The sequence below is a fragment of the Zonotrichia albicollis genome, chromosome 10 (assembly GCF_047830755.1).
Source record: "Zonotrichia albicollis isolate bZonAlb1 chromosome 10, bZonAlb1.hap1, whole genome shotgun sequence".
Classification (NCBI taxonomy): domain Eukaryota; kingdom Metazoa; phylum Chordata; class Aves; order Passeriformes; family Passerellidae; genus Zonotrichia; species Zonotrichia albicollis.
The window spans coordinates 15,829,374-15,857,164 of record NC_133828.1 but is presented as its reverse complement, the minus strand read 5'-3'; the positions used below and the strand labels follow the sequence as shown (position 1 = coordinate 15,857,164).

General features: G+C 38.7%; 1 protein-coding gene across 5 annotated transcripts in view; it reads right to left on the bottom strand.

Annotated features, from left to right (window-relative positions):
• GULP1 (GULP PTB domain containing engulfment adaptor 1) overlaps positions 1 to 27,791 on the bottom strand; it is a 143,120-nt gene that overhangs the window by 69,205 nt on the left and 46,124 nt on the right. For all 5 annotated transcript variants that reach the window (XM_005486942.4, XM_026793328.2, XM_005486941.4 and 2 more), the window contains one exon: positions 6,555 to 6,643. In XM_005486942.4, the coding sequence (XP_005486999.2) occupies positions 6,555 to 6,582 (28 nt within the window). In that variant the 5' untranslated portion in view covers positions 6,583 to 6,643. The remainder of the gene's footprint in view (positions 1 to 6,554; positions 6,644 to 27,791) is intronic.

Here is a 27,791-nt window from a genome sequence, read left to right as displayed (position 1 = left end):
TAAATGGAGCTCTCTTGAAATTCAAACTGGAAGGAGAAGAAAGGAGTTTGAGCAACCAAAAAATGCATATCTATGGCTTCCTCTTGCTCATGTACTTAAGGTACATCCTTTTATGTCCCAGAAGGATTTGATTTCACAAAACAGTGCTTTCCTGAGTGACCTATTTTGGATGCCCTCTGCAATTTTCCAACAGCTTTATAGGACAAATACTTACGACATCAAGTAGCCATTGTCATTCCTACGAAGGTCTAGTTGTTACAGCCTTAATTTATTTCACACAGGATAAGATACTTCATCTTTAACTAGATACCTACCAAGCAATCTCACAGTGCACCTGTGTAACAAAAGAAGTTAGGCTGTGGCTGTGTAAATTTTAATAGGGTAGAAGCCAAAAAGCTTCAGACTCCCAGTATTTGTGCCTATGGCTCAACAGCACACATGTCTTCCGAAGAGGAGTTCCTGAGTTTTGGGAGAAGTAGCAAATAGTTCTTGCTGTAAATGTCACTGTTAACCTGCCTAGAATATTCCTTACAGCAAGCAAGAGATAAGATCAGCTCTGCAACACCTTTTCGAAGATAACACAGATAAAATAAGCAATAGGAAATTATCCTTCTATTCTTATGGCACCAGAGAGAAAAGAAAAATCAGACTCAGCTGCACAGAACCAAGAATCCTTCAGAGAAGGTTTCCAGAGCACCCTCCTCATCTGTATCCCTCCTGTAACCTTTTTTTCCCTAAACAATTAGAGCTGAACTTTCTGCTTTCAGAAGGCAAACATACTACCATAAATATGCATCCAGCTGCATACAGATGTTTACAAACACACACCAAGTGTCAGACTGAGCCCAGCCCTTTCCCACCAAGAGAAGACCTCTAGTCATTGCCAGATGAAGGTGGAAACCCTGCAGGTCTCCTTGAGCGGATGCTGCCAAAGCCTGAGGAGAGCAATAGAACAAACAATACTTCAAAAAACAGACTCAAAAATCAATACAAAAAAGGGACTTGGTCACTGAATATTGGTTTTCCACACAACCCCACATCTAGAAAGACAAGGAACAGTAACTGGAATACATATGACTTCTTTGGGGAGGTGTTATAAAACTATTCAATGATTTTTGTGTCAAGACCAGCTGAACACAAATATTTGTTATACCAAAAAAGCCTCCTCTTTTCCTCACACCCTTAACTCCTGAAAAACATTTTGTTCAAGAAAATCTTACAAAAATCAAGCAGCAGCTTTTCTGCATAGAGGCAGAAGAGGAGATTTAGACCTAGGTTTGGTTTGTTGATTTGCTCGTTTTTGTGTTTTCTTTTTCCCCTCTTCCCTGTAAGGTGAATGCTTTTATGAAATGACATAGTGCAACCCACAAGAATATCTGAAGATCACAGTGGGGGAGCCTGTGACTGCTTACATTCCTTTAAAACTATGTGAGTATATCCTCTTTATGCTTTTTATCATTACTCTTAATGTGGTAATCCAGCATACAATAGGCCATTTGTTTAAATCACTGAAATAGGTTCTGACAGAAAGAAAGTATTTACTTCAGGACTACACTTATCCCCATCATTCTTTTGGCCCTTCACTTATTGTCTTCTTATTAAGAAATAAAATATAAACCAAAATAGTTTTCATCTCTGGAATGCAGCATATGTTTATAATAAAAATAAAGATTGTGCTATAGCCAGTGCATTCACATAAAAAGAGCATGCTATAAGCTTTGACTGCAGTTTTTTTATATGTCAGCCCCTGCCCATTAAATGCACCTGTCTACACTTTCATAAATAAGACTCATAAAAAGCCATTTCACAGAAACATCATCGCTGAAACTTATGATTTTAAAACAGATCATTACTTCAATGCATCCTATTTAGCATTATAAAGACCATCTACATCTCAGGAGCTGGTAACAGGCAGCAATTATCCACCTTATTAACTGCTCTCATATGGGAAAAAAACACCAGAAAATTTAGATTCCTACATACATTGAACTTCATGTGATAAGAAAACAAAGGCTGACATTCTTTATGGGATGAAGGAGGACCACTGGGGCACAACACAGAAAAAAAACCCTAAATTCAACTGCTACATCCTGCACAGCCTCACCCATTTCATCCATTGTAATTCAGTGGACATGTATATCTACATTTTTAGCGCTGGTTTGTGTCACTCAAAAAGTTCCAGTCTTTTCTTCGCAGAGGGTTTGGATTACAGTCATTCCTTATTCAGATGCGTCTCTCTCTGGAAGGAACAGGAGTTTTCTCTCACATTTCTGATGAGGCAAAAGCTAGGAAACGCTAGTTATTTTTCCTTATTTATATCCCCAGTTCTTACACTAGCATCTTTTAATACAAGGATGCAAGATCAGTAAGGTGTGCCAAATGCATTTATGCGAGGCAACTCCATTCACTAAAATAAGTAAAACAAAATCCCCATAGTCAATGTTTTCTATTTTGCTCATGCAAATAAATCTCATCACAAAATCAAATCTAAATTAAGAACAAGTAAGTAATTTAGTTTAGATACAAATATACTAAGAATGAGAAAAATTTACATAATCACATAGCATTTAGAGATCTCTGTTACAGAATTACATTAATATCCCTAAGCTATTTAAAAGAGTGATGGAATTTAGAAAAATGCAAACATATTTCAAATTGAACAGACTTCCATCTGTACTACAGACTTTTTGCACCAGAGCATTTCAAAGTGAGAATGATGTGTGATTTTAAAGGAAAAACTGAAAATGGAAAGTAAAGAGGACTCCTCAAAACCCCTTCCCCAAAACTGGATCACACACAAAAGCAAGTTTCCAATAATGTGATAGATACACAAATATTTTCACAAGCTTGATCATAACAAGAAAACAAGGACATACATATTGTTGATTAATTTGTTTTTGTGGGAGATAGGAAGAGTTCTTTAAAGAAAATACAATTATCTTTTCACCGTAATTTCCTGCACTCATTGATCAATGAATGGAAAACAGAATGATTGCTTTTGTAGAGTGATAAAGTACTTCTGAACTGAAAATTTTCTCCATAACACACCTATTTGTTAGTCCAACCAAACTCTACTGAAGCCAAGAGAGAGCCTAAGTTACTCTGAATGTTTTTTTTTTAATGTGCATTTAAATATACAATTTAAACCAGCAAGTGCTGGTATCAGCTTTAAACCTGAAATTAACCTTTTTTTTTTTTTCCATGTTAGTGCTACAGTTTGATTCCCTGGTATACAAGCTCATGGGTGACATAAGTGACCAGATATCACAACCTGGACTGCTGAAAGATTTCATTTATTTATCATTACCTGTGTAAGTACTTTCTAGAGAAAGCTGAATTTGCTTAGGCTTCACATTTTCCTATATTTTTCATTGCCACTATTAGGATGAAAGATTAATAGCTTGCTTTTTCAATTTGAGATTTAAGCATATCAATGAAGCCTTCAACCCAAGTGACTATGAGACAAGTAAAAATAATTTCAGCTGAAATACAAGCAAGCTTCTGGTTTGTACTAAATCTTGGGGAGTCAGGCAATGGCTGCACCACTTTTTTAAGGCCAGAGCATCAGCACGCCATGTCAGCTGAAATGGCTATTTCATGTCCAAACCATGCCCCTCAAAAATCAACTTACACTGGGTACTGACTGCAATACGATACCTGTAGCAAAAAATTGTGCTACAGGTAATGAAATGAACTGAAAACGAAATACTGGTAATGCTGAAAGTGGAGATGTGTGCTCTTAAGAGCACTGCTCTGATTTATGAAAATCTGCTGCTCCCATAACAGATTCTCTCCATAAACACTCATGGCACACATGTTATCTGTAGGAAACTTTTGCCTGTAAAGTATCAGAATTAATTTTAAAAAGAGCTCACTTTCTGTCTCAGCAACTCACATTTCATGGCAATTCTTTTGTGAAAGCACAGGCTGCTAACCAGCCTCCAATGGAAGAAAAGGGGGAAAAAAATAAAGCAAGCTTGCTTTTAGTGCTTATTTTCTTTCCTTGTCTACCAAAGTCTGCAAATTAAATAATTTCCTGACCATTTAGAAGAAAAAATCGTGTTGTTGGGATCAGGTGATGGCATGAGAACAGAGCTCATCAGCAAGAACAGCTCAGTCCCAGCCATTCTGGCACCCAGTTCAAAAAGATGGGAGCTATGGCATGAGCAGCTACCTTCCCTATGTCTGCTCATCACAAAGAACATTGGGGAACGTTTCTTCTGTGCATCTGCCCAATTCAGATACAGTCTCTGGCCATTATCCAAGAATCACCTCCATCTGTTTCAATTCCCCTCACAATCCTATGGATTTAAGGCTATTGTTTTTGTAACTTCAAGGTAACAGAGCACTTCAAACTTGGAACTCACACAAACCCTGCCAGCACAGCCAGCTGGAAACTGGTTTGGGTTTAGCAAGAGCTGCTTGGGAAGCCACAGCAGTCACACTTCTAATGCCTCAAACTGTCCACAGACTTGTGGACAGAAGAAACCCACAAATAACCCATCAAGAAATGGAAAAAACTGTATCTATGAGATAGGGGGTGAAAAATCAAATACTACTTAGGAAGTTCAGCAATTGAAACTGTTTTTAAATGCAGTTATTATGCATGAACACTGATTGAGCCAGGTTCTTCTGAACTTCAATTTGCATTAAAAAGATGTAATTTGAAATATGTAATTTTCACTTACTCTTGACAATTACTTAACTGAAATTTTTTTTTTTTTCCTAGGGTATGAGAATGGAAATGTCACGAGTGTTACTATGAGTAAAATAAATGGATGACAGCATTGAATTCCTGTCTCCTCATGTTCTGAATCATTATTAGGAATCCACACTAATTGCATTTCATTGTGCCTGACAGCTTTTATATGATAATTTTTTCTTGTTGGGCTAAGAAAACAAGACAAGAAATGAACTGAACAACAAAGCAAATGTCTGAATACAATGAAATTCCAAAAATATAGGTAAGGACTTAATAAGAAATTTATACGGATTTTCCTATGAAGAAATGAAAACAGAGAGAAGTTAATTGAGTCCCCTCAAATGATCCCAGGAAACTGGGGATACAACTTCACACCTGATTGTAAAGGCAAGATGCAGAAACTGCCAAGGGCAATAGGCAATAGTGACAGAGCATTTTAGTATTCTGGGTTCAAGCCCAAACTCAGAGAAAATATCCAGTAAAACACAACTGATCTGTTTCTGAAACATGGCAGGCTGAGCTTCAAACATTATCAGAAGTCATTAGGGAAAAAAAAAAGGGAAAATAATTACATGGTCCCCTAGACAAAACTATCTACAATCCCCTAGTTTCTTTCTCAGTTGTGATAAATCAATCCACAATTAAAGAATAATCAAATGGCTTCTCAAATGATTTGGAAGAAGCTTGGCAACACTATCAAGCACCTGAAAGGGGCTATCTGTTGATAGCAATGTCACAATTACCTACAAAAGAAAACACATTAGTGCTTAAGGAGAGCACTGGCTATGGGTTTAAGCTTATTCCCTCCTGCTGTCAGGCTATTAAAGGACCTTTCATCCTATTTTGCAGCCTTTGTAAGTGTCTCTTCCTTTTGTGGTCACGTGCTAATATTCTGGACTGCTTCTCTTACCTTGATTCACCTAGCTTTAACAATCAAGTGCACTGGGCACACAAGGATGCAGTGATGCTGGCATTCCATATTGGCCCAAGTACAAAGACTCCTTTTATTTCCAGCTTTGATACTGACAACAAAGCAGAAACTCTTGCTCTATAAACAAAAGATTTACACTCAGTCCAACTGAGGTTACACCTACTTATTCATGCAAGGGCTTCATCTCCGTGTGTGTCACACTTAAGGACCTTTAGAGGAACACAAGGAAAATAAAGAAATGAGATCTACTGAGTATTTTCTACCTTACAAACAAATGGGGTAAATATCAACAAAGCTGTCAGTAAAAAAAAGCTTCACCACTAATGCTCCTTCTAAAGATTCATGTTTAATCATAAGCAGTTCATGAAAGAGACTAAGCAAGGCAGGGAAGCAACATATATAACACTGAATATTTAGTGCTTTGATATCCTTTTGGAAAGTATGGCATTTCAGATCGCTACAAATCCAGAATAACTTCTTAAAGCTAAAAATATCCTGCTGCACGATATACTCCAAGTATATTAAACACAGTTTGAAAAAAAAAATAGCTCATCGAAGAACAAGAATCCAATGAATATATATGTAAAGAAATGTCACTGATTCTTAGAAGTTCCAAAACCCTCCAGCACCTCCTTTGGCGTGTGCAGGCAAAAAAAGGAAACAGAATATGTATTTTATGTGTGTGTGTAAACACATCCTGCAATAAAAAATATATGAAATTCAACTTCAGCCTTGGAATGCAGAAAGCTCTGTAAGTACCAATCCAGCGTGCTTTGCTCCATACATCTTCTAGAAGGGCTGCTCATTTTTATCTAGATAATTCAGTGCAATGATTAAGTTTTTCTTTGTATAATTGTTAATATTCCAAAGAAGTTTTACAGGGTGTTTATGTCTCCATCAAATATAATCTAAATTACCTACCTTTCTTCCTGCTAAAAGCACGATTCATGTTGAAAAATCCACCCAATCAATGATGCTTCTGGGTTTGATTTTTTCCTCCCCACTTTAACCTGCAGAAAAACACACAAGAAAACGGAAAACTCCATTATTATACTTGAAGCTCTATTTATCTTCATATAAAGATGCTGCAAATGACCTTAAGAACTCTGAAATAATGCTGAGAAAGTGGGGATGTGCTTTGCAGAGGAAGAAATTTCAGCATTGAGAAGATCTATGTCCAAAACACCCAGAGGTGCTTCATACAGACAGACATTTTAAGGTTCTTTCAAGACGTTCTCCCAAAGATTTCAGAGGTACAGAGCAGGTGGCATTATACATATACATGAAGACAAATACCCCACACAAATAGGTTGGAAAGAAAGCTTTAAAATGAATGCTGGCTCCATAAAAACACTCAGTTCACATTTGCACTGCCCTGTTTTGAGTCATTAAGGCTGTCAGATAATTTCAAGCTAGGCTTTCTTCTTCACTTGGACTTGACACTAGGGAAAAAAAATAAAAATCACAATATATTGGCTCTTCTTCACTCAGGGACTCAATACTGATAAAATTGCCTTCTATCAGTGTTAGTACATCCTTGTTCCCTCTTCCTCAGATTGTACAGTAATATCTGTATTTTCTTCCCTTAAAAACACAGATTCACTCTTAAATTCTTATTTAATTTTTGATTCACAACGCTATTTTTGAATTTTATTATTTACCAACATAAAAAATAAAATCCACTACATGCGAAGCTATTCAACACCATCCCATTCTGCACTACAGAGCTTTTACTTTTACTAACACATGTAAAGATATTCCCATTACTACTTTTCATTCTGTTCAGATCTTCCAAGCAAAAGTTTTACAAGTTCAGTTTTTATCACAAAAAGTTTCTCTTTCTCTGCTCTCCAAGCAGTCCAGTTAAAAGAAAATAAAAAAGAGGGGATAAGAAAAAAAGAAAATAAAAACACTTTGCTATCAGATGATTTTTAAAAATCAACTAGAACAGTACTTTTGCTTTGAACATAAACAAAACACAGGCCAGGGCTTCAAATGTCAGCATTAAGATGACAAATTTATTTATGATGATTTTTAATTTATTTCATGAATGCTTCTTGTGGTGCTTAGGCCTCTTTTTCAAGTAAGTTCAATACCAGTTAAAACAATGACATCCAAATCTCCACATAAAGATTTGATACTTTTCAGACTGGAACACATGGGAGATTACAGCTGGAAAAAAAAAACAAAAAAACCCAAAAACCAACAAACCAAATTACCAAAACCTCAATTTTATAATCTACTAATCACTGATGCAGCAGGACTTCTCCACACAGTCCTGTGAGAATGAAGGGGCAATTCCTCTTGAATTAAACTCACACAGTATTCTGGACCTAAAACCAACAATTTGTTCCTTAAAGCACACGTATCAGACCACTGCCTTACAGATTTTACTGAACATTTAAGAAGGGAGGGCATGACAAACAGCACAGGCAGGAGTCACCCATGTGGTTCCTCTGCCAAGATTTTGATGCAAAGCCCAGACAGTGCATTTGGCGCCCAGCAGTTCAAACAGCAGGGCTGGGGAAGCCTCACCCACCCCAGAGCCACCCCCTGACCTCACTGTCATCAGCACCACACAACAGCTGCGGTACACAGGGGGCAGCGAAACCACAAACACCATGAGGGTGTCCTAGGAATGGTTGTAGCAGCATCCCTGGAAAGGCCAATGGCAGTAATGGGGCAATTCCAACGCACCAATTCCAATTCCAACACCCCAAAAGCTGAGAATGCATGAGTAGCTCTCCTGGCAGGGCAGGCAGTGCAGGGCCTTCACCAGCGTAAGTGGGGACAATTAGCTCAGTTGACAAAGTCATAAGGAATGTACAGCACTAGACCAAACACTTGACTTCTCCATGATGGGATCATAACATGCCCTTTTTCGGAATGTAATTTTTTGTGTATTCCTGTCTCATCCAAGAGACTGCTAAGGAACATATTTGAGATGGTTACTGCATAGAGCATCTTCTAATTAGAAACTGCAGGCACATCACAGGGCAGCTGGCTGGCCACATTTCTAGAGCTCACCATTCAAGTATTTTGTTTAAAACACAGTGTAACTAAGTGAATGATTCTTCCTCATGAGCATGGATATATAACATCAAAGTGACCTATGCTATTAAAAGCCAAAATTTATTGACTATTTAGCTAAACATGGCCAGTATTGCCAAAACTATGTTGATCATTTCAATTCCAACAAAACACAGATGTGGTTTAGGCAACAAACAATATCAAAACACAATCAGTGTACTTCCACTTCATACAGAAAATGTTATTGAATAGGGAACCAGAATTAGCTACATGCAACTGCTTTTACAATTCCCTCAAACTCTGATATGAACATCATCATCAACCTCTCAGTTGCTGTAAAAGCAAATAATTAAATGCTTCATAAAATTTTGCTATTAACAAAAGACCAAGCCAAACACCACCAGGTTCATTTCAATCTCCTCAGTGGGGCTTGGGGCACAAGGGTGGTTATCAGACTGTCATACACAGCACTGGGGAGTTTTCAGTCAGAAAAGCAAAGTTAAGTTTAGACTTATTCTGCAATATCTTTGCCCATGATATTCCAATGATAAAGAATAAAACTCTTAGGAGCAAGCAAGCTGTTCTCTGGTAATGGAAGACAGGTTTTCTGGCAGAAAACAATTGAGTTTCTGACAAATCTCGGCACACCAAACCACTGAAACAGACCAGTCTGTTAAAAGCCTGTAAGGAGCCAAAAGGAGGCCAAGTCAAAGGATCCCACTCTGGGGCAGGGAACCCTACGGACAAGGTGAGAGTCCTGCCCATAAATCACTTGACTAGCAAGGGTAAAGTGGTTGTAACAATCAGAGGCATTAGGGAATAGGAATTTCGACCAAGCCATTCCATTACTCATCACTAAGGAAGACACACCTAGGTAAAGAATGTTTCCCAACCTTAGTCCTACGAGTTTGCTTCAGCTATGTCCAGAAACCAAACCCTCATGGGAAATAGAAAACCTGCACGGGATTCCACAAAGCAGTTAACTGAAAAATGGTGAAGACTTCTGACAGGTACAAACTTGGGAAAACCTGGCTAATATCAGGAATAAAAGAAACAAAAAGAATAAAAGAGAGAAAAGACTTAGTAAATAATTTTAGTGCAGTAAAATATTTCAATGACAGATAAAAAACCTGAGCAGAAGACATGACACCCACGGTCTGAACACCAACATGGGCATATGTCCTGGGCAGGTGGGTGTTTAAGCTGTCATATCCAATTTTAAGCAATCACAGAGCAAGAAAACAACCATCTCTTTTTTCTTCACTGTCATTAACCCCTTGGTTTTCACCAAGGGGGGTCTTGTCACAGCAAAGGAGAAACGTGCAGAATGGCAAGGGGAAACAAGTGGCCTTGGTGTTGGCAGGTATTTGGACCGGGGAGTGCAAGGGTGGCAAGATCTGAAGCGGAGATTACTCAGTAATTACTTTTCAACACTGGCAGTCACGTTGGTGGCTGTCTCCTCTGCCTAATGCAGCAAAGGCAGCGCACAATGAGGTGGAGTGGCAGCCTTCCAGCTGCCAGCACAGGGCTGCAGCCCTCCCTGCCTGCTGAAACAACACAGCAACTTCCACACAGGTGCCTCCACACGCCTGCGGGCTCCTTCAGAGGGCCGGGGTTTGATGTCTTTTCTAAATTTAGAGCTGTCTCGGACAAGCCAAGAGAACACACTTAAGAAAGGGAAAAAACAAGCTGTGACTGTAACTCATCTTCTTTGTCTCTTATTTCCTCTTAGAAATATTCCTGAGGATTTATTTGGGGTTTCCTCCCCAGTCAGTCGCTTTGAATGGCATGGGCTATAACAATTACCTGGTCTTAGTCTTGGATTTTATGCCTCTTTTTCATTCCACAAATAATTACAACAAAACCTCCCTAAAAATTTTAACTTGTACCCATCCACTCCCTGCAATAAAAAAAAAATCCAATCTGTCCCTTCTCTTGCACACACAGAGAGTTTCCCTACAAAGGCTAATTTAGCTTCAGAGGACATGAAGATCCAGACTCTTCCCCCTCTCAGATCCCAGCTTTTAAAGCACACTGGGTAACATTCCTTAAAGAATGAAGCACAAAATGTCTTAAAGCCCGTTTTGAAAGGGCTGCAGCACACAGGAATGTGTGATTCATTGACTTGAAATGAAACTTAGGCTTATAAAGTTATTTCTGAAGGAAAGATGAGAAACTGGAATAGAATACCAGCTTTGTTAGTATTTTTCTGATTTAGACCAAAACTCCATGAAAATATTGCCTTAATATGACAAAGGGCATAACAGAGGAAAAAATCATTATATATGACTGCATTAAGTAATACACAAACCCAAGTTAAACATCTTAATACCAGGAGGCACTTTGCCTTCCTTTTGTATAAAGGTAACTAAAACATTAACTTGCCACAACCTTTTTTCCTCTGAAACAGTAAAATCATCAAGAAATGACACATCAATGAACATACTTTGGTGCAGACCCAAACTTGCACAGTCATGCCAGGAGAGCAGTAAGCACTTTCAATCACGGTTATGAAAACACATATACCCTTTATGTTTATAAACAATAGAACAGTCTGTAGGGCTGTAAACTACAAGAACATTTAAACAGAATTTAGAACCACAAAAACTAGCAGAAAAAATAACTAAAATGCCACAGTTCTATGGGTTTCACCAAAATTGAAAATCTTTTTGTCAGCTGAATTTCTTAGACTACACTTGTGCTTTACAATTCATAGAAGCATAAATGGAGTATAAAGGAAAATATTCAGTCACTGAAAAACTTTACTTTCAAAGTTTTACTCATCACTACATTTTCAAAGACATTCATTAGCCAGAGCCACATGGCAGCCAAACATTGCTCCTGAAGGTCAATCTGCAGAAATACAGAACTACTTCTTGCAGTTTTTCAGCTTGGCAGAGGATGGAGCAAGGCAGACTGGAAAAAGCTAGTCTTCTATCTAAAATTCCCATCTTCCCATCACCAAAGCAGGCACTGCTGTTGAGGTGACAGAATTCCCAAGGGGACAGAGCCCAAACAGCTCTGCTGGCCCCTGAGCCTGCAGGGTGTGATTGAAGTGCCCAGGGGTGTCACTGGGCCTCACTGGGTGTGAATGAAAAGACAAATGATCTGGGCAAACACCAAACCAGCTGGAGGCCACAGCCTGAGAAAAGAGCTCGCCTTCCAACACACTGATTGTCCTTCAGTGAGTGGCATGGGCAGGAACACCCCAGCCTGAAGGCTGAAGCCCTTCCTGTGGTCTGACTGAGATCAGCCTGCTCTCCCCAAGCTCCTGAAACCACCAGGAAGGTACAAGAGTCACACATAGTCCCCATCTTTTTCTTCCCCTCTCTCAAGCAGTACAAGCCTAGTACTGTTGTGGCAAGTACTTTCCAGCCCACAGCAAGGAGTCTTTCAGACTACAGGTAAAGCATTTCTCATACAGTAGATCTGCCAAAAAGTATTCACAGAAACCAAGGACAAGGAGACAGCAGTGTTTTGCTATAAATATCAATATCAAAGAGAGGCCAGAAAGCAGAAAATCTATATAAAACTCATGCATTTCGTAGCAGTTTTCACAAAACTTTTCTAGGTGATTTTTTACTCTTCCATTTCCTGAAGTAATCTGTTCCTTTCAGTGGGAAACAATGAAAATAAAGATGAGTAAACCAGTGACAAGGGGAAATCACTCAGCTGACAGCAAAAACAATTCCTTAGGCAAGGTGATCACTAACTTTTGTTTTACAGCAAGAAGAAATATCAACATCAATAAGTACAACAAGAATAAACTCCAGTATTGAAATAAAACCAGGAAGAAAATGTGTTTATAATTGTTGCGAGCACCAATAAATCCTCAGACAAGATGATAATGGAATGACCTTTAAAAGCACCAGACAAATAGAAAATGTATTTGTTCCACACAAATAGCTCTCTAGATGTCTTTTAAAGCATTGGGAACAATGTAATTTTAAAAAATATTGCACTTCTCAGCATATTTACTGGTAAACAATAATTTTTTATTATGCTTAATTATGCTGATACATATTAGTGGATTACATGACTCATTGAACAAACTGAAACATATACTGTCCAAGCAAAAAGAGTCATTGCAAACACAAGAGCATACTCTACTGCAGAAACCAGTTCTATCATTTCCATTTTCTATTATTTGGCTCATTATGACTAAATAACCATAACAAGATCTAAGAGAGGAGTTTTCTCTTTCCTGCATTCCACAAGCACCAGTGAGCCAAATGTGAAGGATTTCACATTCTTATTTCAGTGTAGAAGAACTTACAAATGTCAGATGCTCGGAGCCAGCAGAAGGGCTTTATGTGTTTTTTTTTCCTCTCCCAAAGAGCTCAGACACCTTCATCTGCTCCCAAAGGACAGACAGATGGCAAACATCTTGCAGACAGGAGTATTCTGTATTTCACATCCCATTAGCTATTTGATCAGCTAGATGCAATCAGAACAAGATTTCTGCCTGTCCCACTATTTTCAGGTGGATGATTGAGCACCTGGGGAGCTTCGTGAGTTCCCTGTTTCTAACAGCAATAGAGTTCATCACTGGGGTCTACCAGACAGGTAAACACAGAACAGCTCTCAAAAATAACCCAGCTCTGGTGGAAGGGATTACTGGGCACCTGAGATTTTGACTCACAAGAGTGTGAAATTTTCCAGAATTTCACACACACTCTTTGCTTGAGTAGACAGATACAGTCAAATAAAGGTGTTCCCTGACACAGAGTATGGTTACTTCCATGCTGGCATCACTATTTTTTCTCCTCTGGAAGAGCTCATTGCTCTACAGCAATCTGGATAACCTATTTATTTAATTACTGGCAATTGATTTTCAACACCCCCCCCCCCCCCGTACTTTCTTTAAGGGTGAGGGAATGTATTTGAAACTTTCAGGTCTCAAAACAGCAGCAAATTTCTGTTAACCTTCTGAATTTTTTCCAGCTACATTTAGTGCATTCATTGCATTTTTGTAATCACATTGTAAAAAGTGGTGCTGACAGAAAAGGCAGAGACCAAAAGACTCATTAGGTATTCTGAAAGTAAATCTCCAAACCAATTTCAGAAATAGGTTCAGATCCACTTAGAGTAAAAACTCATTATATTTAGCAGATTTGTTATGGAGGCACAAGATTTTAATAAAAGACAATTTTTGTCTTCTACCAACGTACACTTGGCCAATCCTGAAAAGTGCATCAGACATACCAATGTGCACATATGCTCAACAGGTCCCAGAGGGCCACTTCATGTGCTTCCCTCCATGCGCATTAACCTAAATTGAAATTCAAAAGCTGATTACTGATGTTCCAAAGATGATTAAGATGAAGAGAAAGCTCCATATGTCTGTTTAGACAAGAGCAACCAAGAAACTTCTGGGTAGGTACCAGGGAACAACCTGCAAGAGAAGAATGAGAAGAGATGTGCCCTCATCTCTCCACACATGCTCCTGTATTTTTGTTACTCCTGTACAGCACCCACTAAATATTTTCTTTGCTACGGTACTCTCAACAGGCTCATTCTATATATAAATACAAAGTGAAAAATGTAAATCACCTTTTTCTAAGGGATCTGAACTAGGACATCCCAAATGGTTTCCTAAGTCTCTGAAATCAGTTTGGGTGTTTTCTTCTAATTGCAAAAGCTTTTGGGCTTTTGTTTTTATTGGGGAATGTTTTTTCAAGTAAAAGATTAATACAAAATTAGCAGGGATTGTCCTCTTATGGAAATGAGGAATACAATAGTATCATCATTATTGAAATCTAATTTATCTGCAGGACTTAAAGTCCATACTTTTGTAATTGAATTTGGAGTCCCTGGTCCCACAGCTGTCCCTCAAAGGAGGGCCAGAACCCTGTATAAACTCTATGCCTACAGACTTCTATGCAGGCTACATATGCTGGCTTTCTTGTCCCTTACAGCCCAATTCCTACCAGCATTCAACTCCAGTGCCAGAGGTTACATGATTAAAAAATGACTATTATAAAAATTTCTAATAATTTAGTTTCTCATAATCAATTTATGAACACATTACATGCTTCTGAAAGAATGACATTCACTTAAGAGTTTAAGAAGTGTCATTCACTACACAAAGACTTAAAATCCATGATACTGAACACAATCCCTTACTATTAAAATCAATAGATTTCTCATTAATATTAATGCATTCAGATTCCTGGCTTGAACTGGTTAGAGTAAAGGACAGTATTAAATTTTATTTATAGAGATCAGATCGGCTTTATTAAGTGATTTCAACATTTCTCAAAATTGAGAAAAGTTGGCAATATCCACTTTCTCACTTGTGCTAAATGCATCTCAGAGGGAGTATCTTGAAAAACACAATTATTATATGGGTTCTTAGGATTTAGCACATTACATTCCTTTAGGTTATCTGAATACAGTCTGAAGAGCCCAACCATTTAGGTAAGGTTGTGGTATGAAGTTAAATTCACAGATGTGGAAGAGACACAAGAGCATGGGAACCAAAATCATATTTATGACAAATTAAATTAATTACAGTGTCTATTTAGGAGAAACATTCAGGTTTTGCACACTATTACAGTCATTACTAATCTTATTTCAAGATTTTGGCAAGTGATCCATCCCAGAGTAATTTGGTGGAAAACACTGAAAATCCAGACTATTACATAAGAATTTCTAAGCTAGAAAGTGCCAGCTGTATCTTCTATTACAGTTGGGACTAAGGAAAAGATCTAAGTTTTTAAAACATGAGAGACCATGAGGTTTAGACTGAAAGACTGATCACATCACTCACACGATGGTACTGGCTGCTGGGGACTGGGGCAGTTCCAGTCCCTGCTCCAATTAACATCCATGTGGTTGGAACGTGCTGCAAGTCATGTTCACAGTTTGTTCAGCTTTAAAACCCTCAGTGAGGCAACTCCAATATTTGGTAATGAAAGACTGCCTTGTGCCACCCTTCACAAGCATATTAAACCATGACACACAGCAGCTCTGTCCCCAGGCAGGGATCAGTTTGGGCTGAACCTCTAGAACCAAAGGAAAGAAATAGACAATCATACTCCTTAATGTTGGGAGGAAATTTAGGCACCTGCTGACATCATATTCTGTTGCAGAGTCCATAACTTAATGGCTGGATGTAAAAGAAGAGGGATGGAGAAAGTAGGTACTAACACCTGTTATGTTTTCAAATAAAGAAATTATTAAGTTACCCTCTTGAAACCTGAGGGAAGTGGGAGCACAGGCAGAAAAGGGAAAAAAACCCAAAACAACACAAAACAAAATCAGAAAACACCAAACTTCAAAGTTTGGAAATACAATGTTTAAAAAAACGTAAACGGACCCTTGCCAGAGTTTCATACTGAATTCCTTAAACGCCCATGCCAGGCACTTCATGTCCCTCTTTTTTTTTTTTCTTAACAGCTCTGAGATACCAAGTCTGGTCTATGGCTCTGGGTATAGGTAGTGACTAGATTTGCAAGCACTGAAGCAAAACTGTGATAGCTTTGCAGCAGCTCGGTCCTCCAATAAACTAAAGCTTCACTACCAAGGCTTCAAGAACTCACTGTATGAATTCAGTGTATCAATGCCTTTTGAGTGAGATTCTCAAACCTGTTCGTGCAGGTGAAGGCTGCAGGCTAACTGAACTTCAACTCTGCTCACAGATCTTTAACATCTGTCCCTACCAGCTGGCACAAGACACCTGAGCACCCAGAGCTGCCTGATGTCCTTGGGAAGCACAGCTCAGGGCTAACAGCTGTGCTCCCGCATTTACAGCACAGCTCCACTGACTCCTTCATGATACCCCAGTAACACACAGCCAGACAATCTTCTCCCACAGTTATCAGCTCTCTGCTTGAGGGGGAAACCACAGATCACAAAGTGCACTCATGCACTTCAGAAAATGCTTTTTTTTCAAAAGCCAAGCCTGGCTTTTGAATCAGCTGATGAAACAAAAGCATCATTGTGAAACTTGAGCCTGCATCCCACAATCACACCAAACCCCAGGCTCATCTCCTCTACTCCTCCCCCAACAACATACATTGGCATTGCTGAATTTATGAATCAACAGTAACAGTTCAGATTCCTTCAGCTACTTCCAGGACAATCACATGCAAGTACTACTGGTAAAGAAAATTCAATTACTTGATGTTTTGGATTTGTATACAAACACAACTTCACGGACGCTGTCTCAATACTGCTTTTCCAAAAGCCTCTAATGTTGTTTTACAGTCAAATAATGACAATTCAAGAGAGCAAGTTGTGCATTTCTACTGGTATTTATGTATTTCACAATTCATTTCAAAAGAAATAGCTAGGAGTACTGAAAAAAACTAAGCTTGTGTGAAATTCCCATCCTAAACAGTCTTGCTTTTACTGCAGTTGCAATTTTTTTTTTTAAATGAACACAAAGAAAATAATGAGAAATGCAGAAACACGAGGATTTTTTAAACAGGGAATAGTCATTACAGGCCAGTGTTATAAACATCCTGCTCAAATACATCAAATCTTTAGCTGTAGTTTCCCACACCTGTCTAAAACCCATTCTGTTTTAATAGAAAACATATGCAAGAAAACTCAAGCAAAGCTCCTTCTTCTTTGGAAATTGCTTTACTACACAGTCACATACATAGACATGCACTCTACTCTGTCTCCTGCAGGTGGACAAAAAAGACTGCTACTGAATTCCTACATCTTGGGCTCTGCTTTTAGAACAAGTAAAGGGACACAGCCAAAGAACAACAGCATGAGATCACCTGAGAAAAACCTTATTCCTTGAAGATAGAAACCTCAGTGTAAACACTCATGTAAACTGCAACACACATTTCTATATATAAAGAAAAAAAAATATGAAGAACTATGGGGGGAAGGGAAGAGAAAGTAAAAGTGACTAATTATCAGTTTCCTTCCTAACTGATAATAAGCAGAAAGCATTATTTAAGCTAAACAAAATACACATGAAAATCCATGCCTTGATAAGCTGAAAAGAATCTGAAGAGGGAGCAATGTTCGAAGTTGGGGGTACTGGAGCCAGGAGGTACTACAAGGTATTTGTGGACGGAAAATCCCCATCTCTCTGCCAAACATCCACTCCTTTCACTTCACTATGTTTACAACTGTGACATGCTATGCCTTCCTTGACAGAAATAGGTCTTCCATCTTTCGAATGGTCTTAGCTGACCATCCAAACTGAAATTAATCCGTTTGATATTGAGGGCAGCTCATATCCCCTGCTGTTGCTCTATGAACAGGAGATATTTCACTCATGCAAGGTCCTGGACAAATAATACTCTTATTTTTCATCTAAGAAACTTAAAACCAAGAGCTTTTCCTCCAAATGCCTGAAGTAAAAGGAGGAGCAATTCACTACCATGCCTTTAAACTGCTCAACTATCTGTTTTAGGAAACAAGCGTACATTTACTATTCTACTTCCTTCACCAATTTGTGGCTATTGTACAACTTTGGATTAATTGTGGTTTTATCTCTATTTTATGATATTTAGTCACTATCTTGCCAGGCACTGAATTATTTAAAATATTAGCAAGATAAAGACCTTGCAGACTGGTCTGAACACGTGATACGAGTAGAGGCTTGCCCTGTTAGAAAGCTTCCTGACAAAACGATGGTGCCTTTGAAAGCTTTCTTTTCTGCTTTTTTGGCTAGGGCAAAGGGAGCAAACGTGGAAAACCCAGTAAAAGTAGGCTGGGTATCCTCTCTTAGGTTACTTTTTATGAGATACACAGTTCTGCCCTGAATTCTCATCCACATAAACCATCAACTCTCACAGCTCACATTGAATAGGGGGTTTTGGGGTTTTTTTTTGTACACAGCTGTATTCCAGCACTATGTGCAAGGTTTCCAGCACTGAATATTCATTCTCATGAAAACAAATCTTTGCTGTGCTCAGGGTCACGAACAACTCACTTGTGACATTTACATCAATTGATCTGCCTGTTTTGTGAGTACTCCTTACAAGATGCTGATCAAAACAATCAATTAATATTTCATTGTGTTAGAAGATCTGCACTTTTCTTCTCCAAGTCAAAATGATTTCTTTTGATACTTGTTTTTTACTTCTCTGTATTGTGATACTTGCCAAATGGCATATTTTCAAGGCTCAAAAAGTCAGTAACCAAATCCTAAAGAATTTCCTTGGTGGTAAATGCAAAGTTACTGGCAGACACTGCTAACCTCCTCTTGTTAGAAAAGTTAATTTTGAGAACTATCTTTATTCGATAGACTGCTAGTCAGAGATCTGTGCATCTTCATCAGCAAGAGTTAATAAGCTACATTTCTGCTGGTAAAAAAATATCTACCCAGCAGCATCCAAATCTGAGCACAAAGCATGACTGTGAGTGCACTTCAAGGTGTATAACAAAACAGTCTGGTGTTATTGGCAAATAACAAGTCAGTCTTATCATGTTATCAGTCAGGGATATTTTTACAAGCACTGAGATCCACTCTCCAAAGCAAAGAAATAAAAATTATACACTTGCCTTTAAATATGTAATTAATTGCCACTTTGACTCAAGGTTAAAATCCCATGTTTTATCTTGTACTTGTCAGTAAGCCATTATCACTGCAATTAAGATGGTTTATCTGATTAACAGAAATTCTCTAAAATGCAGTAAATCATTTCTGTAGGGTGAACAGCAATTGACTTACTAGAAAATCACCTGGCTTAGCTATCAGTTCTTAAATATCCACAGAGCTGCCATCATCACAGTATTTGACACCTTCTTTAATCACATAATAAGGAGCTGCCACCTTCATAGCTCACTTTCATTTTAGAGATGGGAGGACAGAGACACAGACTGATGTTCAGGAGAAGACATTTCTGTCACTGTTTAGCACTCAAGGATAAAACACTGGAGAGACCAGATTTACCAGTATGTATAAAAATGCAGAATAGGGTACAGGGAAGCCAACAGCTGGAAACACACTCTGTGCTTTGAGTGAACACCCACAAAGCAGAACAATCAAGAGGTGCAGAAGAATATTCAGAGGCATGTTTTAATTTTTAACTCCTCAGAGGAAGGGAGGAATAACAGAGTTTTAAGACTGGCAGTTTTAGATGAACACTTGCTCAGGGATCTGTTGGAACGCTGTGTAAATGGCAATGCAAACACACAGAGCCTTGGTGAGGGAAAATTGCAAAAGCATCGAGCCATGGCAGTTATTTAAAGGTGGCAGAGAGCTCTGTCACACAACAGCCACCCCTCGGGCTGTCACCTCACCCGAGCTGCTGACACTGCTGCCAGAGCCGCGGGAGCACTCTGACACAAACGCTTTTTAAAGGCTCTTGCATATTAATGTCCACTAAGGCAGAGCAAGCACATGATAATGGACATGCCAGAGAGTTACTGTCAGAGCAGTAAGTCTGCAAAAAGCATTAAATTCACCTAGGAAAATAAAACCCGCTCAAAATGCAAGGGATGCAGGCAGAATGAGGAAGAGAGCCTGTTACAGAAGCCCTACTTGCCACCACAAAGCCATGAACCTCACAGCAGAAGCTAAAAATTTAACTTTAAATACTGTTAAGTCTTCACGTTCCTGCTTTTTTAATCTTTTTTTCTCAAAATGCTCTTATTATATAGGTGTGACAAACCAGACACTTCAATATTTTTTCCAAAAAACGTCCTAGGGAAAAAAAAATTAACACAGCAAGCCTGCATTTTCTGTTATTCTGCATCATTGAAACATTACTTATTTGGGTATTCAGGTCTGATATCCTTTAATTTAGAGGGGTTTTTTTAACAGACCAAAACTTTAATGTTCCTGTAATTTCCCTGTAAAAGAAAATAACAAGTGCAACAGGTTGCATTTGAAAGTTGAGAATTAATTTCTCAATTTCACGTATCATTTAACCAGTATCAGACCAAAAAAAATTACCTTATAAATAATATCTGCAGTGCAAAGCCACTGAGCTGCTGACCACAGGTGGATTGGCTTGGCCATGACTCAGAAACATGGAAGAGCTGCAGTTAAGAACCAGATTGAGGGTTAGGTAGAGGGCAGCTGTGCAACTGCTCTGTCTACAAAGCACTACAGAGCTGTCTCACAAACCTGTTTGAGGTGGTCTCTGATACTTCGATTCATCTGTTTACTCCTGGATAAAGTGCAGCTCTATAAATGCAGGAAGTGCAAGCCACTCTGTATTTCTAATAAGCAAAGAATAAAACAAGTGGTTTTGAGGAGCAGCACCACCAGCAGGATGGAATTAACCCAAGCAAGCACTGAAAAGGCCCATAGTGGGATTCCTTCCAAACACTCTGCCAACAATATTTGTGGTTTGGGGAGGGCAACTGGGAAGAAAGACAAACACAGGAACAAAATCCACCAGATTTTTGTTTGCTTGCTTTTTTAGTCACTGATTACCTCTATTGACAACCTTTTTTGGCAACCACTTCAGACACACTTATCTCCACCTGGAAATGGACATGGCTGGGACATCATTTCATTCCCTGTGACCTGCACAACATCAACTGGGCTATTCTGCTTGATGACAGCAAATTGTAAAGATGCAGCAGAGCATCCAAAAGCTTTATCAACTGCAGCACAGGGATTCCCTGGCTGCTGACACTCCTGAATGACAGAGCACATCTAGATATTGATGAAGCCCTTTTTTCCATAGCAGAGGCCCTTGCTCTTATGGCTATTTAAGCTAAAAGGGATAAAGCATCTAGAATTGCATCTCAAATGTGCATTAAACTAAAGGGTATACTTATATTTTGACCTTACATATTACACCAAAAGGCACTGCAATGCACACATTTGTTTTAATAATACACCAAAATGCTGGAGACAAAAATGTTTTAAAATGATATAACTGCTCAACTTTAAGAGATGCTAAAGCCTAATGCTGAACAAAAAATAAGCATAATGCAGCCTAGATGCAGGTTTAAACAAAAAGATAATTGCCTATAAAGAAGAAATGAATTAGAGATGTGGCAGAATCTTCACCCCCCACAAACCTTCAGAAGTTTAATGGCCCTGTGGGAAGGAGTGACTCTCCCAAATGGCAGGATGCCTGTAGGAAAGGTGACTGCAAGAATCTCAAGGTAGAGCACTGAAGCAGACCTGGAAGGCATTTTACATTCTGAATCATTTGGCTGCAGCCTTGCCTGGCTCCCTGCCCACACCACAGGCAATAAAAGAACCAAGACAAACCAGAGCTAAAACCAGTCTGGCAGCTGGGGAGGCAGAGATGCAGCAGCAGGCAGACAGCAGGGATGGGGACAGCTCAGCACACAGAGCAAAGCAGAGACACAGAGCTCTACACAAGCACGTCATGGGGAACAGCACGGAGCACACAGATCTTTATGGGTGCACTGCAACTCCTGCCCCTATAAGCAGAATCCATTTTTGAATCAAGAAAATCAAACACACTCAAGAACAGAAAACCAAAATCCAGTCATGCAAACACCTTGCAATTAAGACTGGATTTCACTACTGTTTTTATAGGCTTAAACATCTATAGGAAAGATTTTCTGAATCAAGTCTGCGTAAATAACTCTGCCCATCTACCTGAACACCATCTTCATATATCTTGCTTATACTTAGAACACCATTCACATTCTCCACACAATTTTTTCAAGTGCTTTAAGGGAAAAATATCTTTTGAATGTACATACTTACTAGTTTTACATGATTAATATTGCTTATTAAAACATACTACTTCACATTTTTTCTGAGTTGGAAGAGACCTACAGGGATCATTTAGTCCAACATCTCACCTGCATGGAACAGCCCCAAGAATTTCACTGAGTGTCGGAGATAATTGTCCAAAACCACCTGAACTGCTCCAGTTCCCAACCACCCTCTGGGAGAAAACCATACTCAACCATGACCCAAAATTTTAGTTATCACCCTATAAGAGAGAAGGTTTTCTAGAGTTTTGACTTAATCACATTAAAAAAAAACCCCAACAATCTAGATGGTAGCTTCTGTTTTTATAAAAACTTTGCTAACGCACTTAAGTCAGTCACCATCTCAGAGGCTGAAAAGCATTTTGCAGCAACCCAGCCATTCAAACACTGTATATCTGATGTTACTCTCTCATTAGTCACAGGAACAGTTTTGCATTTGATTTTTCACACTCTTGGAGCAGTTGTGCTCCTTGCTGCCTTCTATCCAAACATTTACTCCTACTTCTACTGCCCTTCTGCACTGGCACAAACAGCTCCTGTAAGGAAAATGTCTAGGAAAAAAAGGAAAAAGCCCTGCAAAAAACTGTAGTGAGGTTTTCTCTAATCACGCACTATAAAAAGGTCTGACAATAAACAGTGGAAAGCAGAAGAGCAGCAGGACTGTCTCTGCCACCTTCCACCCTGCCGTGTGCTGTGGCACTGAACTGGAAATCCCAGCCTCTGTGTACATCAGAAATCTCTCAGTAAATAACAATCTCTTCTTAGGTGCAGGGACAGTCACACTTCAGCCCACAGACAGGTTGTGCCAAATAGTCAAAAAGACATGAATTCAACTCATTTATGCTCAATTTGCTGCCTCTAGAGGCATTGAGAGACATTAGCTCTGCTTGACAAAGCCATTTAGATGCTATAGCAGAGACAAGTTCCCTGTATCTTAAAAATTGTTTAAAGTAACAGAAGGCAGCTCTGCACTGAACTTACACAAAAAGTAGAACACCAGTAAGTGCAAAATTTAGAGTTCATTAGCTTAATCTAACCACATGAAGACATTTTTATTCTGCCCATTATTGGAATAGGCATGAAAACAAATCCAAATACAGAATCTGGACAGACAAACAAATATTATGGCAACTGTGATGAAACAGAGCTTTCCCAATGAAACGTTAAATGGCAGTTTTGCTCTAAATGAAACTGTTTTCCTAATCTTCCTTGAGATTTTAACTTCACTTGTCTGCTGAAAAAGGAACACAAGGGGCATTCCATGTCCCACTGGCCTCTCCTGCAGGTCTCTAAAGAGTGCTTCACACAAACAGTAATTTATGGTATTACACTCTTGGACTACAAGTACCTCAAATTCCACTTCAGGGTATTAGGCCAACTGCTGTTTAAATTATGTGTAAACTAGCTGAATCATGACCCTCCACTGGAAAAGTCTGCCTTATAGATCATGTCCTCAGGGAGTTGAATGCTGTAATGACAACTTACCACTGAGCTAATCAAGGATCAGAAAACAAAGTTACAATTAACTAAAGCAGAGGCACTGCAAAAACAAATCAATAGTGCTACCCAGCTGAACCAGGTCATGCATGCCAGAACCTCCTACCATTTGCTACTGCAGTATATGACTGCTAGAGTAAAAATAAACTCTAAACCACTGCAAAATCACTGAGTTATTGAAAGATGTCTTTTTACTCTAATACAGTGAAGTCAAAACCTGTTTGGTATTTTGGAGTTTTTAGAGCCCATCACTGGTCAACAACTGATTTTGAAGATGTCAGTGATCAGCCCTGGCCCCAAAGGTTTCTGTAGAAGTTACATTTTTATGTAATTTCTGCTCTAACTTGACAATGATGTCCATCAATAAATGATGGACACTAGAAACATAAGCACCTTTAAAAGCCCAAGGACCAATTTTTTTAAAAATAAAGCCTTTTTTAATAACACCAGATTTGTCTTTAAAATCCAGAATTCCACACACTACATAAGCCTGCTGCAAATCAGCAAAAGAATTTTTATCTAAGAATATTATACAAATCTGTTTCAAACAGGTCTATATTTACAAAATGATGCTGTGCTTTGGACTGGTAAAGAGTCTTATCAACAACAGTTTCTGTAAATGCATCTGGCTTTGCCCCTCATTGTGGAAAGACAGACTCATCTGGAAGTCCTGAGTGCAGAGCTAGAAGGTGAACCCAGAACAGCCATGGGAGAGATTTGGAGTTGGTGTTGTCAGACAGAACGAACAACCAAGTTATAAACATACACACTGACTTCCTGAAAATCAGCAGTTCATTCTAGTCATTCCACAAGAAAATGCCACAGCAGTAATCCAAAATCCAAGGAACTTTTACTTGAAATACAGTATTTTCACACCTCCTGGACCATGGTGCTGCAAGGAGCTCGGGAAGGAGCTGTACCTGAGTGATGTGTTTGGAGAAGCTGGGGAGGGCTGTGCAGAGGCTGTGATACCCCTGCCAGAGCCAACCTGGGGTCCTGTCAAACACAACCTTTGGAAATGCCAGCAGCATTCTCAGACAGCCTCAGCCAACTTCAGCCCTATGCTTTGAGAGGTCCTTCAATGGATTTGGGGATTTATAATCAAATGAATCACTTGCTCTAGAACACATTGCAGCAAATGAAACCAGCCAAGAGAAAGTTTTAGTTAACCACTAGCTTGCTAAACAAATGCTTTTGCTTATCCCTGCAAAAGATCAATGAAAGCTTGACACATTGTTTCAGCTCACCTTCCTTTACAAAGCTAATCACTCAATTTTCCAGTGGCTCCTAGCTCTCTACCCCTACTTAAAAATCATTTGAAGAACTTAATGTTTTTCACAAGTATATTTCAGTCACTTTTAAAAATAAACTCTTATATACCATAGTGCTGCAGAACCCCAAAATTTGCCCTTTTTTCCCCAGTAAATGAAAGTAAACTCACAGCTGCTGCCTTTGCTTTATCTAGGCAAGCCTTTCTCTCTAGACTACAGAGAAGTGAAGCAGGGAGACTGCAGCTCCAGTGGACTGTAGCCATGTCTGCAGTCTAAGCCCTGAGTTAGCAGCTCTGGACAAGGAAGGGATATAGAAAAGGAACAAAAAAGGAAAAGCCAGTTTGTAAGTGTCATGCCTGCAAGCATTATTCTCTCATTCAGCAGTAGGGCTACTGGAACACAGATGCTTGCACTGGGACAGCTTTGGGTCAAAAACTCAGTTCTGATAGACACTCAGTGGGGTCTTGTGGCAAGGATGCTGTTTAATAGGGGGAAAAAGGAGCATCTCTCTAACCCCTGCAAAGTATAAAGCTTTGACTTTCTTACAAGCACTTTATATGGAGAAGAACACAGAAAATCCAACTGGAGTAATTCACTCCAGTATTAGAAACCTTCCTCTACTCAACCACAAAAAAATGAAAATGTTTGCTTAATCCTTTTCTGCAAAACACTGCAAAGCAACAATACCACCAGCTTACCCTTCTGCATTCCAATTTCTTGCCAAGGTACAGAGCAGACACTAATTCTCATAGATCACTCACTTGCCAACATTTTTGTACCTTTGTTACTGCTGCTTTATAGTTTCTGATGTAGCAGAATAAAAAGAAGCAATGACAGATACAAGTTCTGAACTAGAGTATTATCAAAGCACAATAATTGTTATCTCATTTTAAGAAATGTAATGCCAACAGCTCAATGGAAATATGTTTCATGTAATTTAATATTCTGTTCTGCTGGAGAAGTGTAAATCAAACTAAAATGCTGCGAGCAATAGAACTGTATTTTCAAATAAGAATTATGATATATATATTTCAACATAATTTCCTCATGCATATCTGCTCTACACCAACAAAATAACCACTTAAACAGAGCAGTAGCTTGACCACTTTTTAAATTAATCCCACTAAATATGAGTGCATGAGACATGCAATCAGACAAGAACTCCTGATCCTTTAAGGAAAAACTGATTGGCAGTTTCATAACTATAAAAGCGAAAAATAAAAATGAATACTGCATTGCCACAGCCTGTAGGAACTGTGTCTGTAGAAAAGGTGCCATATCTTGTTTCAGCACAAGGAAGTTCAATCCCCTCTAGTGCAGCACTGAGGATTTGAAAATATGCCCTTTACTGAATGTTTGAATAAGCCATCCTAGGAACCTCGATATTTTTGTTGATTCAGTCTGAGATGTTTACTTGTACTATTTCCTTCAATCTTCTTGGATCCCTTGACTTTCAAGTATCAAGACATCAAGACCTAGAATTTTACCTTATCATCAAGGGAATATTATTTTCCTGATCCATTAAATGAATAAATGACTTGACATCCTCTATGTACTCCTTTCATTGATTTATCTTTTGCTGCCTTAGTGTAAAAACTACCTTTGTGAGGAATATGATTTCCTGCTATTTCTTTTCCTTCATTTCTTGTTTCTCTACTTCATTCTTCTTCCCCTGACCTGGCTGCTTTTTTTCCCACTCACTTTAAGGAAAACACCAGGAACTTAGATTATGCAGTCCTTCATCACCCTGTACCATTTTCTCCATTAATTGCCACAGGGTTTTTTTTCATTAGCTCTCAGCTGAGTTTCACCAAAATCAATCCAATTAATTATGTTTTCCCTTTTTCCTATATCATTAGTCAAGATGGCAAGTAAAGCCAGGTGACACCAATGCCTCTAGCACATTATTTAACAATTTCCTACATTTTGATGTACCTTTTTTCTTTTTCAGTCAGTTGTTATTAAGAAGATGAAGTTCTTGCATTCAAGGATTTCCATATAGTTTTTTAACCACAAATTGGAGAAGCATAAATATCCAAGGCTTTTCAGCTACAGCACAAAGCCCACCAATAATAATTGCAACCCGATACTTACTGAGTACAACGAATAAACAAGTGATAAAATCTACAAGTACCCAATTCCTTATCAAACATTCTTACCATTAGATCCCCTTTTCATCTTCATAGAAACACAAGAAGAAATAGTAAAAAAACAAATTACAGACTTGATATTACATCATAGTAAATTTCATAGTGAAATAAAATAGTATAAAACTCATAGCAAATTTTATTTTTGTCATCAATAAGACTTTATAATCACACAGGCACTCGATAACTATGAAAAGGAAATTCTGTTTTTCATTGTGGTCTCAATTCAATAAGAAATTAAAGATCATGATAAACCTTCAACCTCTGATGCCCCATGATCAAATATTACTCAAATCTAGACCTATACTCTCACTTAAAGTTTATCTGAGGCAAAGGCAGTTTTTGTTGATTCAAGAAGCAGAACAACATTGGAGGCAAAATGGCTTCAGGACATTGCACCAGGTGCTTAATTATTCTGTTTATGCTACTGGGGAAAAAGTCAGAGGTACCAAACACAATTTACTACCTTTGAATCCTAATATCCCAAATGATTTCACCTAGCAAGTTGCTGATAGCCTCAGTTATCCAGGCAGTCGCCTCACCAACCCAGAGGTCAAGACCCCAAATGCATAACTAATGATACA